Source organism: Elaeis guineensis, chromosome 5 (genome assembly GCF_000442705.2).
Source record: "Elaeis guineensis isolate ETL-2024a chromosome 5, EG11, whole genome shotgun sequence".
Lineage (NCBI taxonomy): Eukaryota > Viridiplantae > Streptophyta > Magnoliopsida > Arecales > Arecaceae > Elaeis > Elaeis guineensis.
In genome coordinates, this window is record NC_025997.2 from 12394257 (window position 1) to 12409457 (window position 15201).

Below are 15201 nucleotides of genomic sequence, written 5' to 3' on the forward strand. Positions count from 1 at the left end.
TCTGAAGGGATTTTATCATATCATAATAAATCAAGGGAGCAGTGGAGATGTACCACATGCTGCTCCTCTCCAAGGTGTGATGATTAAACTAAATCTACCACCCCCCGCCCCACCCTGCCTCACCACTGATTCAGCTCCATGTGATAATGTCAGTCTCTGTCCTCTACACCTTCCCCCCGTCAATACCACAGTAATTACTGCAATGATGGAAGTTAAATGCAAAGAGAATTTGGACTATGCTTACTCTAGGTGAGATGCACTGAACATGGCAATCCTCAAGATAACAGCCCCACTTCTTGTACCACCCAATTTCATACAAATGTTAAGATCCAGCAAACTAAGCACTATTAAACCAATGACAGAATCATAGAATCGTTGCACTGCTACCGCCTAGAAGGGCAGGTTGGTCATTAGGGCTCTTTGTTAATTTTGTTCCATTCTCTGACCTCACTCCACCAAATGTAGATGATATGGGATTATGTTAAGATGAGTTTTTTGTTTTTTCTCAGCAATCCTTCTTGATATATACAATTGCTCACTAGAGAATGTGATCACATATCAAGTAGCTCGATTAACTATATATTTGGACAGCCTATGCATGAGAAGTTGCAGAAAAGGAGGGCTGAATGAGTCTTAGGATTGATTATTCCTTCACTTTAAGTCTCTTGTAGCAGTTGGAATCCCTCCAAGCTCCTTTTTCTGTACTAGAGCGCACAACACCATACTTGAAAAGGTGAGAGGGGGATGAGGGGAACCGAACCAAACCCCCATGTGAGCATCAGCTGGATTTCAAGTCACAACCGAGCTTTACGGACGGAAATGGGTGGAGCTTTTTCCCTTTATTTTCTCTCTCTCTCTCTCTTGGAGTGAGGGGTTGGGTGGAGAAAGCTGCAATCTTTTGCTGGGCCAAACACTGCTTCAGTGCAGACAACTCATTTCCATCCCCGTGGTGGCTTTCAGATGGATGTGACCATGGCCTGTGGCACCTGTCTTCCCCACTTTCATCAAATTGGCTTATTTAAAATGTTGCTCTTCCTTCGCTCCAAAAAAAAAAAGAGAGGAAGGAAAGAAAGAAAGAATTGCTGTTCTTCTCAGACCTTTTGAGCTCTCCCTTCCTGTAGCTTCTCTTGAATAATTGGACAATTAAAGATCAGATAAGAATCATCGATCATATGGGAGATGTATACTCCAAGGTGCACATCCATGTGTGGGACTTTCCTGCCTTCCTCCAGTATCTTTACATAACCAGCAAAAAAAGCTCACGTCCCCACCACTAATATTTTTTAAATAACCCATCAAAACAACCAGCCTATGGTGCTTTAAAGTGCTATCTAATGATGGGTCTTGCTTTTTAGGTATCATAATTCCATATGTATTTGCTTTCTCAGCTGATGATTCCATTTGTATGCGCCTTTGTGTCTTTCTATATATTTTATGTCCTTCAGGTAGTCGCCTTTACCAAGGTCCAAGGTCTTTTCAGTATGCTCCCATCTCCTCCAACTGGAGGCATGAAAAGTGTACGCAGGAGAAATTTTATGGCTTCACCACTGTACATTGGTGAGGAATATTTCATCAATGATGATTAAAACTTAAAAGTTTACCATTATGGAATAACTTGATAGGAGAGAGAGATTTAAAACTAAACAAAATCTAAAAATTCATGAAAATTTCAAAGGCATATCAAATATCTAATAACTAGCAAAACATACTTTATACATAATTCAGAAAACTAGTAACTAAAAAATAAATAAATTGTGTACATTAACTAATTAGAAACAAGTATGGAAGGCACAAATAAAACAATATCTTAGTAACACCAGCACTGCTAACTAAGATCATACATCATTTATTTGTAATTGATGAGTGTTTCCAAAGAAGTCATCCATAATTTATTTTAAATTACAAAATTTTTGAACAAATAAATAATTCTTTAGCAACTCAATAACCAACAATAATACAATTATCTGGCTGACAAAAAATTCAAGAACGGCTCCTAACATTTTAGAGAAAATTGCTACTATAATATGCATGCGTATTCTAATTAGGGGTGGCTACGCTTGGAATGTCTAACTTGATTCAACCTATGGTAGATCAGATCAGGTTACATGTTCAATAAAATGATTAGATTCGATTTGGATATTTAATCTATTTAATAAGCAAATTGGATTTGGGTTGACAGGTTTTTTATTTTTTTACCTAACCCAATCCGACCAAACTGCCCCATCTAAGTCTAATCCCTCCCCCACCCCCTTCTCTCTCTCTCTCTTACATATTGGTGTGCGTATACCATATGGATGAATTATGTGCACCTTCTTGCAGGCATTAGTTTATTATTGGCCGTGGCCTGTCAGCCTGAGTCTGTCCCCGGGGCCTAGTTGATTTGGAGCCTTTGACACCCACTCCAAGGTTGTGCATATTATTTCTTGCAAGAAATCAAAATCCAATCCGGCCCAAAGGTGTGGGTCACCCTCTCCCACACTCCCCCACCATCACGCACCAACCCATGCTCCCATAAGAAATTGATCAGTATCGCTTTATAGTACTCCTCGCAATCTTTGTAGCCTTAAGGTTGCAGGACCAGACCTTAGCTTTCCATACCCATTAGTGGAGAGGAAATGGAAAAAAGGGCAGGCACTCGGCCACAACCAGACCATCATCCTAATGGTGCAACAACTAACAGAAAGATAATAAAGACATTTCTCTAAATTAAATCGATGTGGGGAATGAGCCCACCAAAGATGTCCACAGATATAAGAGTGTTAGTTAGGTGATCCTTGTCATAATAAGGCACTCCCCTACCCTCTCTTTTCTTTGCCAATGATTACAGCAGCAACATTGAGAAGCAATAAGAGTAGTTGTATTGATAATGTAAACATAAAAAGTAGTCCACATGGATCCTACATGGTTGACTAAAATTTAAACCTATGACATTAGAAGTAATCATCCTCTATTTTTTGTGAGAACAAAGCAGAAAAATCACGAACATTTCATTAGACCATGAAATGTAGCAAGGGAGAGATTTGGATATCCAAATCTCTTGTACAATGAAGGAGAAGCTGTACTAGCTGAGCAAGATGGCACCCTTCAGTCTTCTTTACTCTCCCAATTATCTTTTAAACTGTTGAAAATTTTGATCCTCCCCTGCATGGTGCTGCTGCTTATGAGATACAGCATCAGCGGTGGCGTTATTTCGCATTATTATTTAAGCTGACATTATCAGAATTCCTTAAAATCGTTTGCTTGTCATATGCTCATCATGGGTCTCCAAATTATCTTCTCAACTATTAGACCTCCAAATTGACCCTCTTACATGTGTGCCTCCTGAGACACAATGCATATATCCAATCCATTTTTGAACAGTTTTCCCTCATTCTATTCTCTGTCGATGCCACTTTCCACCAAGGCATTAATGTCTAGTTTTGTGAAAAATTGCATTAATTGGACTGGAATAGCTGGTGTACTTGCAGCAGTTCTTTCTTCAACAGCAGAGGATATAATGATGATGGTTCTCCTGCACCAAACTTAGATCAGTAATATTGGTTGCTCCCCCAGTTCAAAGTGTCACCTTAGCTTGGCCCATACTTGATTCCTTCAATAACTCACCATCAGAAGACTGCAGATAAAAGCAAGGGAGTCTGAAATCCTCTGGCAGCATCAAAGAATCCAGACAATCGAAGGCTCAACTTTGCTAGAATAACAACCACTATCAACATCCAATAATTTGGTCCAGCTACAAAAAGGATCAAGCTAAGGCTTGAGAGAGCAGCATGTTTGGTTCACCTTAGCTATCATATTTAAGCCCATGAGATGCGACCTACATAAACTCCTCGTCAAGATCTAGCTGAATTCAGTGCTGTAGCTGTCTGTCCACCTACCTTTTGATGATTCAACCGGGAATCCTGTGTTGCTTGGCAACAAAGTAGATGGATAGGAGGGAAAGAATGGGTAATGATATGAAGTATGCCTACCAATTTTTCACAAGATCTTCAGATCAAGTAAAATATATGAAAACATGAGCTATGAAGAGAAGAAATACTTGTTCCAGTGATTGATTGATTAGAAAGTTCATGCATACTGTCAATTTGTAACATTCACAAACAGTAGTGTTCAGCGTCAGAGAATCACATTTAATAGTGTGCATTAACATGATAAGCAATCTTTACATCTTCTAGTTGGAGCTTGATTTCTCATCCAAGTGTATACGACTTGGAAAAGGGCATATGAATCTATGAAGAAGCATTCAAGCTCTATCAAAGCAACCAAGGTTTTATATGAGCCAAGCTGCAGTGGTAGTCCTCATCTAAATTCTTTGAGACCCGAAGGATATGCAAGTAAATTGTGATGATGGAAGAATAAATTGCTAAATATAGCTGTCACAGAGTAATTCAGGTGCTTCAATGTAGTATTTTGCTCTTCAGTGGTTTTCCTCTCTCCCCACTGTACCCTTCTTTTTCCACCCTTTTACCCTTCTTCCATTTTCTATAACAACGTGATCTGTAACCGGCAGATCAAAATTTTAGTTGAAATGGACGCAGCATATTTAGGAAGGAAATGCTCTTGAACTTAATCATAATGGAACCAAGGAAAGAATGATTAAACTAGCTATGAATGTACATTTACTCACGGTAACCACTGTTACACCACATTCTACCTAGACTACAAATTGCTTCAGCGCAAGAATACGAATATCATATTATTGTGAAAGTTTATACACATTCGCACAGAGCGGAGCAAGACAAATATTGTTCATCATCATAGACATTATCAAGAGAAGTGCAATGAGGTAGACATTACTCATCATAGGCCGAGTACTTCTAGAAGGGGTAAAAGAATTGGAAACCATCGTTCTCAGAGTCGTTATCCTGTAGATTTGGTAAATTAGAAAAAAAAATTAAGGAGTCAAGAATAACATGGATACATATAAACTTAAATGAACTTTGAAAAATTATAAATGATCTTGTTTCAGACATATTAGCTCAGATGACAATCAGTTTGTGATAGATAAGAATTAAAGCAGCAAGAAATGCACTCAGAGATCACAAGTATAGATCCAGAAGCAAGCTTTGCACCTGTTAAACAATGATGTATGACTAATTGAGGCTGTACATGAATTGCATCAGCGATATGGTCAAATGTTCGGAACGTGGAACCTTATCAGACATGCTAAGCAACCAAAGCAATATGTCCTTAACAAGGTTGTCAACTTGCCTAGGCAAGGTCAGGTGGTGGATCACGGGTGCCTAGTTGCTTAGGCGGCCTCCTGGGAAAGAAAGCTCTTCAAACTTTCATAATAAGTGCTTTTAATATACGTACGTACAAACATACATACATATCTTTTTTTACCATATATCAGATCATGAACCTATTTGTTATGCCTTAAAAGTCCAAAAACCAAATCTACAAGGATAGCAACACCAATATTGCTGCCACTTCAACAAAATTGTAGAATGCTTGGCGCCCAGCACTGAGCAAGAAACAGGAGGCAAACAGTCCAGAAACTACACACTAGGACAAAAGTGAAAATTTAGGAAGGTGGAAGAATGGCTCGATGAAGAAGAGGTGTGCTAGTTGCTGCAACTGCCACCGCCAATCATTATTATCGCCTGACCTATTGGTATACACTAATTAGCCCACTGGCTAATTGGTCACCCTTGTTTAACAATATTAGTCCTTGAACACTACAAAGCAGGAGAGGTTATCTATGGTCTCGGAACATACAACAAAAAATGTGCATAACCCTCACACAACCAAAACAAAAATAAATCCAGAAGATTATTTCATGCGCATCATTAACATAGTAGCCTGTTATCTCACTAAAAGCTAATTAAAGAGAACTTCTGTTTATAAAACCACAACGTGGAAAAGTCATAATCATTCTACATCCATTATTACGACGAACCACATAGCCATATTCTAGACAATTAGAAATATCTGGTGAAAATAATCATGTCTAAGAAGTTTGCTCCATTAATCTGAGCATGGCTTTCTGCATATCCCTCAGTTGAGATGATGTTTTCACATTTTTTTCAGCAAGAATTGCAATCAAGGGCTATCACTGGAGAATGCTGACCTTTCTTACATCCCTTCTACAAATTTTCATGCAAATTTATCAAGTCTTCCACTCCTCTTTCTCATTTATTATGGCCTTTATCCATATTCGAAATCTTCTTTAACATGGGCCTCCTGTTAGACTTTGTCACACAAGATTGTGCCATATCAACATTTTCTCCATCTCCATCCAAGATGTTCATATAATGCACTTTATTCTAACTTTGTCCTTCCTCAATTTATCACACATCCATCTCAATGTTCTCATATTTTTCTCCTCTAGTTTGGAAACTTGTTCTTGTTTACAAAGTCTTTCTCATTATCACTCCACAACCCCTTTTCTCATATTTACCTCCTCTAGTTTGGAACCTTGTTCTTGTTTACAAAGTCTTTCTCATTATCACTCCACAACTTAACCCCTTCAGCAACTTTATCATAATACTGGCCCCTAGTCTCTTTCAGTTCCCCATCCCACGTTCTTTCTAATTGTCCTGTTTTGTTTCATGTTATGTCCACCAGACCTCTGGTCGCTTTTTATTTTCTTTATTCATTCTGTTAATGTAATTGGTAGGATTCCCATATTTAGTTTGGAAAAAAAAATATCATCATAATATTGGTGGATTTTGTTAGTGTCATGTGCATATGTCACTTTGGACATCATTGCATTTAAGGGATGTCACCTGTCTATGACTAAAAAGAGCATCCTAGTGCACGAGGCTCCCGCCACTGTAGGGTATATGACAGGTCAAATGTACCCAGCCTACAAGCATATCTGGAGAGGCCATTTCCACAGTCATCTGTCTACAACTGCTTAAAATCCCATCTGCCAGCTTGCAAACATGTCTTTCAGATCTTCCCCTCATTTTCTACACTTACAGCTTTTATTTAAATTCAAAAATACTTAATATGGCCCTCCTTAAGACTTAATCATCCATGATTAAACTAGCACCAAACTAAGCTACACTACTTTCTACATTGTCCCTTTAAGTCTATCATACATCCATCTCAATATTCTCATTGCATTCATCTACAGAGCAATGTTCTTATCATCTTATGAAAAGCTCGCATCAAGTATGACCTACATGAGCAACTCAAATAGAACTGAAGCAATTATCCTAACCAACAAGCTAGCTCTGATTTTGTTGGCTCGTTTCCATATAAAGATCCAAGATAAAGAGTATTATCACTTTCTCACCATAAAATCAACCATTTTCCTATTACCCCAGCATTCAATATATGCCTTTTGAAAAAACTAATGTCAGATCCTCATCTGTCTTTGATGTCAATCCATGGTCTAGTTCACCTACAGGTTGTGTAAGAAACGGGGGATCATGGTATTAATACTCAGACTATCAACAAGCATAATATAAATTTGATAATCGCCATTCAAAATCATTCTAATTGACTGCCTCTTTATATTGAAGATGGAAGAGGTACTTAGGGATGAGGTGGTTAGTATGGAGGCTGCATGTTGCACAAATGGGATCTATAATGCAAAAGAATAGTAAGCCAATGTAGGATGCTAATCTAGGCATGTGATTGTATGTAACTCAAAGCAAAACTATTCACATATTTCTCTCAGATTTAGGAACCGATATGAGCAAAGAAAAATTCTGAATCATTTTTATGAAGTGAAATGAAATTTCACCACAAATTTTATGAATACAGTTATCATGTCTAGCAACTTTCCAACTTATTAATCCCTCTTCAGTCTCACAAGGATTATCGTATCACACATCATGCCTATTCCAGTCAAGGCCTCAAAGGCCAACAGGATGTGCATATTGATTAGCACATAGCACACAAAAATTTAATAATGTCTGAAGAATGTAACAAGCAGGCTAAGATACACAAGGGAAACTGTCTTGCTTGCAACTTTGCATTTATACTATTTTTTAATTTCAGTTTATTGAAAGTAGGCATGTTAGCCAGAACTTAATGATTTTCTCTTTTCTTTTCCTTTTTTTTTTTTTTGGAGAAAAAGAACTTGAACATTAATATTATTCAACTAAACAAATCAAGCAATTTAAGCAATACCGAAGATGCATATTGATTATTGACAAATATAAACATGTTTTATACTTTCACATATCTAATGACTACGTAATATAAATTCACATCATATTGGATTAAATAAGCAAAAGCTTGAAAGAGATTTGGAAAGTTTCAGAGAGCGGATAATCAACAACCTCACTCGAAAGAAATAATCAAATTCTGGGAGGACCGAATGGACTAATATCCAGTTCAATCCAATGATAAACTACATCAGTTAGTAGAACAGTATACTACAAATCTATCATACACTATGGTGCAAGCTAATATGGCTAGTACCAATAGTCCAATAAGCAGCCCAAATATGATGCCAGAAAGCATGTGGCTTAGGATGTACCATACAATTGCAAACAATGTAGACTGGCACTTAAAATCATTGCCTGTAAAGTTGTAATCCTAGATCTAGTTTCAAATAAAATGGCTTCAAAAGCATCTTGATCTATGCATAATGCAACTATGAAGCAATAAAGAAACAAAAAACACATGCAACTCCAATTTATCTAGAGAACAAACAGAAAAGGTAACCAACTTTGATCAATTGGAGTGCCGAGCTTACATTTTGGCAGGTGATGCTCTAAAGAGCTCCAAGAAACCAAGCCTGGCATACAATCATCTAGATGAGCTAAGCAATTAGAGCGGATGGAAACCCATGGGCAATCAACTTCTGCCAATGGAAACCCAAGTTTCACCTGTCAGCCACATGCTGACCCTCATGGTCCAACATCACTTTAATCACAACAACCCACCTACACTAGGCACCACGCCCTAGGATCTTTGAGCATTGGGATTGGCCAACATTACCTTCTAGTTGAGCATTGATCTCACCATAGCCACATATATAACATCTATTTTGGCATCCCAACCAACAGCTCAACAAACATCATCCACCACTCAAGAGCCACCACTTCCCCTGCTCCATAGTGAACCTCTCCCTTCCCCTCTTCCACAATCATGGTGACCCACAATCATTGATAGATTGGTATCATGGTGATCCACAATAATTGAGGGATTGCTCCTCATTAGTTAATGTCAATCAATACCACTCTTAGCCTCCCCACTTGCAATGATAGGCTTATTCCTGAAGTCTTATCCTTCTAAATTTTCCTTTACCAGATCAAGGGAAACAACATGAGGTGGTAGCTACTGTTAATGTTACATAGGCTAGGGTATTAAGCACTCCTGGTCAGGATCTGAATGGGCTGCTATTTGAGTTAAGATGAGAATTAGCTCTGCATTCAAGTTTGTTGTGGCCAGAATGGTAGTTGTGTCAGAAGAGCATTCTGATTTAGGAAATGTTACACACTTTTGGGACCAATCTCTGGTTAGTTTCTATGGGTCTGGATCAGTATTAGGCAAAACCTACTAGTTACCATCCTTAGAGTTCCACGCACCTTCTTCCCACAATGTTCCACTTATCGTTTTCTGTTGCATAATGTCACATTTGTTGCACTGCAAATTTTTCTGTTAGATAACCAAAGATACTGATCAATGTAGATAAAAATAATTATGCGATCTTTTACCCATTACGGATATTTCCCATAGCTAAAGCACATCATATCAACATATAACATCCAAAAAAATTACAAATTCTTCATCATCCCTCTTTATCTCAACCTAAGGGTCTCCATGCAGTAAATTTTCTGTTTTCAAAGAATATGAAAAGTTCACATGTCAAAATTGAGCAAACTATTGGCATCTTGTATGTTAATGTACAAGGCAGTTGCCCATGTATTGGAAATAGACTCTCTTTCACAAATCATCTCAAGGGGTTTCAATTGTTTTGTCAGAAGAACAAGATTTCTCTCTAAACCACATCACTCATTTCTCAGTATTTCTTTAGATAGGCCTAAATTACCCTAGTGTCCAACCTTTGCTGCTTAGGTAAGAGTTTTAAGCCAATGTTGCTTAGGCTGAAAGATTGGATAACTAATGTGAATGTACACTGAATCTTTCCCAGAATTGATGGAAGGAAAATTTTATGTCCAATGACAAATGCTAATAACAAGTTATGATAATGTAGCATGGAAAAAGCACTTTTCTTTAATTAAATCAATAATAGCAGTCTTTTAAAGTCAACTGTACATAATAGTTAACAAGGACAAGGCCCATCTGCCACATGTCAAAAAGGCAGTGCAAAGATGAAAGGACCTCATGATGTTTGAATATTTAATAAAGGTTGAACAGTGCACTTGAACTCCAACACTGAATTCTGAGGCATATTGCATGGAGAGTAAAGATTGGATACTCACCCCATTGGACATTGGAGGCACTTCATCGTCATACACCTTATAATAACTTGGATTCTGAGACCATGATGGCTTGAAAGGCTCAAGCTGCAGACACAGGGGGTCCTCATGGTAATGCCTTTCATAAGCATGGTTGAGATTTGTGAACATATCGTCCTCATTCCCCTGTTCACCAAACAATGAAGAATGCCTCATGCAATAACCAAAATGAAAAAGGATAATGATCAAAACCAGCATAATTTATTTGCTTTGGATAATATAACAAATTTTGCCAACAAGCTTAAACATATTGCAATTAAATAAGCTTCATTCTCACACAAGTTGGGTTTGGAAATGCTGTACCAAGCAGACATCACAGTAACTCAAATATGAGAGCAATTCAGTTAAGAAAGTATGTTAACTGAAATAAATTATAACCATTTATAATATGGGGAATATTTTGCAAGAAGGAACTTGGTTGGACTAAATTAATGCAATGAAAACACAGTTCTTCTTCTTAACAAGCACATGTAATCCTATTCAATATAACCGTAAATAATATCTGAGTAGACATGATTAATACTACCAAACTTGCATGTAACGTATAAGACAAACAAAGTTGAAATCATCTTGGAGATTGAATTCAAATCAAGAAGGGCCAAAACGTACACCACAAACATATAACATAAGCACATATAAGTAGCATGTTACATGCAAGGTCAAGGTTGGATCCTCACCCGGCTGGACTTGTGAGAAACCTCCTCCCCGTGAAACTCAGGGTAACCCAGATTTCTAGACCATGATGGCACGAAAGGCTCGAGCTGATCACCATGAGTCTGCTCGTTGGAGTGCCTTCTATATGCATAGTCTGGATCTCCGAATATATGGCCCTCACCCCCTCGTTCATTAGAGGATGAAGAATGCTATCCATGAAAAGGCATAGAATGGACATAATACAAGTAAGACTGAACTATCATATGCCAAAAGCACACCAACAAGCATTGTACAACTGAACCACATAAGATCCATGGACAAGATCACATACTCACCCAGTTGGACTCAGGAGATGCCGGTTGCTGGTAGTCATCATTGTAACTCAACTTCTGAGACCAAGTTTGCTCAATTGGCTCAATCTGAACATTTAGCGGCTGCTCATGGTAGTGCCTTTCATAACCATAGCTCAGACTTCCAAACAAATCAGTCACATAATTACTCTCATCATACGATGATGAATACTATATTCGGAGGCACATATCATAGAAATGGAACCAAAAAAAACAACAACATTAACTTCAAGAAATACCCAATTGTACCAACAAGCAAGTACAATACACAATGGTGTCAAATACAGAGGCAATTAGCATTCACCTGATCATGATACACTTGTTCTTCGAAGACCTTGTGCTCACTTGGACTCACTTGAATAGAAAGGGGCTGCTCATAGTAGCGCCTATCATAAGCATAAGTTGGATTCACATAACCATAGCTCTCCTCCCTCCTCTCGCCATATGATGACCACTATATACATCCAAATCACTAGAATCAAACACTTAGCACTAACTATTACACCAAATTACTCCGCAAAACACACAACTTGATCCAGTACTCACACTTTCGTCAGCTTCCTCGCTGTGGACATCGTAAAAATCCAATCTTTGAGCCGGTGCCGGCTCGACCTGCACCGAAATCGACTGACTGCTCTGATTTTTGTTAGCATAGATAGGAATCCCATAGCTATCGACCCCAATCCTTCTCTCGCCGTACCCCTGGGCGTGCCCAAAGAGGTAATCCAGAGCCCTTCCCCAGGGGCTCCAATGCCCCTCCACCCGAAAGAGCCAGGACCTGAAGAAATCCGGGAAATAGGGTACCGGCCGATAGCTCCCTTGCGTTCCGTAGTCGTAAGGAGGGGGCCGCTCCGGTTCCGGCTCCGGCACTGGAACTGGCGCCACCGGCACTGGGATCGGCGCCGCCTCCGGCACTGGGATAGGCGCCGCCGCCTGCGGTGGCGGGGAGCGGGGAGTGGGGGCGGGTTTGGGCTCTTCAGCAAGGGGCGGTGGCGGAAGACCGGGGGTGGAAGAGGAGAGGGGGTAGCAGATGGCGGGGGAGGGGGGGAGGGGGGTGCCGTAGGTGAGGGCAATGTCGTAACCGCCCTGGTAAGGGTGGGGGTTGTACTCCTCGAAGTCGTCCTCGTTGTAGTCGGCCGGTCCGGAGTCCATGGTGGGCAACGGCTGACGCTAAGGGGCGGTGCGGCAGCAGCGGCGGCGGCGGCGTCGACGGGATTCCTCACCGGTCCTCCTCCAGGAGGCGGGCATGGGGAGGTGGGTGAGAGATTTCGTGCAATGGAAGGTCGGCAGGTGTGGGGATGTAATCATTGGCTACGGCGACAATGGTCGTCACGTACTCAGCGGGATGGACGGGTCGAGGCCTTAGAAGAGCAAGAAGATAAGCCGAGATAGTGACGCAAGAGGTAACGGTAGAGAGAATTAGAGTGGGTCGCAACTTTTGTTTTCAATCAAGACCGTCGATTTATGGGACCATGCAAAAGGACGGTGAATTTCTGCGCTGGATATGGCTGGGCGTGTTGGAGGGGCCCCGTTCTTTACCCGGTGATAAGCCAGGTGTACATAATTTAATTATTTCGGATCTGTCAAAAAAAAAAAAAAAAAGTAATGCTTTCTTCCTTGTTACGGTGCATCATCGAGCGCTTTCGTCGGTTGCGATGTACCTATCCATTAACGTGTCGAAGGTCAGCCACCACTAGAAATCAATTAAAAAAACTTGTACCCTGCTTGCTCACGTGCCGCTTTTCTGTTTGCAAGAGGAAACCGTTCGTTCCTCGTGTCAGTTGCATGTCGCTCTCCTAACTACGACCTTTTTTGTTCTTCAGTCGAGAGAAGGATTTATTAGGAGATGCATAGATTTGACTTGCTTTTCGAAGAAGAACGCGGTGATGTTCATGGCCCATTCCTCTCCGGCGACAGTGCTTATGTTTGATCATGTTGTGGCCGATCTTCAGCGAGATGATCCACAGTGAGCCAAATAGTAATATTTGAATAGTGAGAGATAGAAAATATGTAAAAAAAAAATTTTTTTATCGAAAATTATTCGACAAAAATTCTTCGATATCTACATTAGTCAGAGAAAAAAAATAGTATTAGATAAAAAACAAGAGATAAAATCTTTTGATTAGTAAAATTTGTCGAATTTTTTTTTTACTTACTATTATTTATAGGATGGAAAATATCGTTGCAATATAATTTCGTCCCGAAATATTCGGGATATTAGAATTATGATATTTACTGAGCAGTTACCTCATTAACCGCCATCAAGACCGAATAATGGATAGTTCGTGGGCGACTATCGCATCCCACAATCGCATGTAGTTAATACTCGTGCCGGATAATCGTCATTTGATTTTCATATTTGCAGAATTAAGATAGTCGGTAGAATGTCGAAGAAGTCATTGGTCAGGTGCCGACTATATGTCGAACGTCGCAAGTTAGATGTTGATTGCCTGTCGAATCAAATAGGTCAAATGCCGATCAGGTCATATTCCATCATTTAAATCAGCTCGATTTGTAGCATAATATGCTTAATCAGTGCAGAGACGAGGAAGAGAGATAGCTATCACGCATCTGGTCGATAAGAAGGAGAGGATGAGGGATAGTCGGCTAAATGATGAACATCTATCCCAATACTTGCTCCCTAACTCCTAAGTTCAATTTTGTAGCTTTAATTGGATGAGAGGAGCTAATTTCTCTACAGATCCGAGTTGCTTCTTCCGACGAACTTCACTTGTTGTCGCTTCGGAAGTTATATCTTAGTCGTTTTATCATTTCATGAAGTAAGTCGTTGTTTTGTTGTTTCGTGAGATGTGTGGTGGCTCTGTTGTATTGCAGGTCGCGCAGCAATTAATGCCACAAATTGTTTAAAGCAATCTTCCATAATGATGATAGAAGATCGGACAGCCAAATAATAATTCTTTGAGCAGCATGAGTTATCCATGTGTCAATCGGTCATTTGCTTGGTTTGTTGTCACAAAGATCCGACTTATCTAGTAGAATTTTAATGATGGTGTATCGAAAAGTCGAGAAAATAGTTGGCTGAGATTACTGCCATGCATCTAAATCTTCGAGATTGTTGCGATTTTCTGCATTGATCATGGCTGTCAAGTGCCTCTATAAATAGGGACTGTTTTTCCCTTAGATGTTCTTCCGATTCCAGAGCTTTTACCTCCAGTCCAGAGTTTCCATCCTTAGCTATGCATAGGATTTGTCTTCCTGGGGTGTCTTAGGCTCCTTCGTCGTCGACCTTCTCCCTCCTCATTGGTTTCTCCATCATCGTCAGTCCCTCCATCGTCGCCGGTCATTTTCTAAGGTTAAACTTCTTCTTTTCTTCTCTTTAGATTTTTGTCTTAGGAATGACTTCATCTGGCAGAGAGTTTGGAGATAAGAAATGGTGGGAGACTAAGATTCTCGAACTCCAACTGTCCAGAAAGAGACTAAAGATGTTTCTCGGGATGATTATGAAGATGTGTCTTCTTGACAAGATCGTCATGATCCTCAAGAGTTGGACGAATAGCCAGCCTCCGAGAATATCCTTAGGCCTCTTCATGAAATGTCTGAGTTGTCAGAGGCTGATCTTGAACAGCTAAGGGGTCATTATCACATCTCTAGTCGGTATCGGCTGAGGATCGCATGAGTGACAAAAGATTTGTCCTTGTAGTGAAATGTCAGATCGTGGGTGCTTCTTGGGTGCTACAATCACACAACAGCAACAGTCCCTGCCATAAGCCTTGCTATGGTTGCATCTGATGGGATTTTCCACTATGAGCATTAGCCTTAACGAGCCCAAGGAAGAAAGTCAAGTCGGTTAC

At 39.8% G+C, this 15201-nt stretch overlaps 1 protein-coding gene across 2 annotated transcripts; it reads right to left on the reverse strand.

Moving 5' to 3' along the window:
• Positions 1 to 4342: 4342 nt before the first annotated feature.
• Positions 4343 to 12722, reverse strand: LOC105044895 (uncharacterized). Of its 2 annotated transcripts, none has more exons than XM_073257545.1 (6): positions 11936 to 12722; positions 11694 to 11843; positions 11375 to 11560; positions 11063 to 11248; positions 10350 to 10511; positions 4343 to 4494 (listed from the first exon to the last, which is right to left on the reverse strand). In XM_073257545.1, exons 1-6 carry the CDS (start codon positions 12539 to 12541, stop codon positions 4480 to 4482), a joined length of 1305 nt encoding a protein of 434 aa, XP_073113646.1. In that variant the 5' UTR covers positions 12542 to 12722; the 3' UTR covers positions 4343 to 4479. The 2 variants fall into 2 exon arrangements, with proteins under 2 accessions (XP_073113646.1, XP_010921279.1); XM_010922977.4 differs by lacking the exon at positions 4343 to 4494 and adding an exon at positions 4571 to 4862.
• Between the last annotated feature and the right edge of the window lie 2479 nt (positions 12723 to 15201).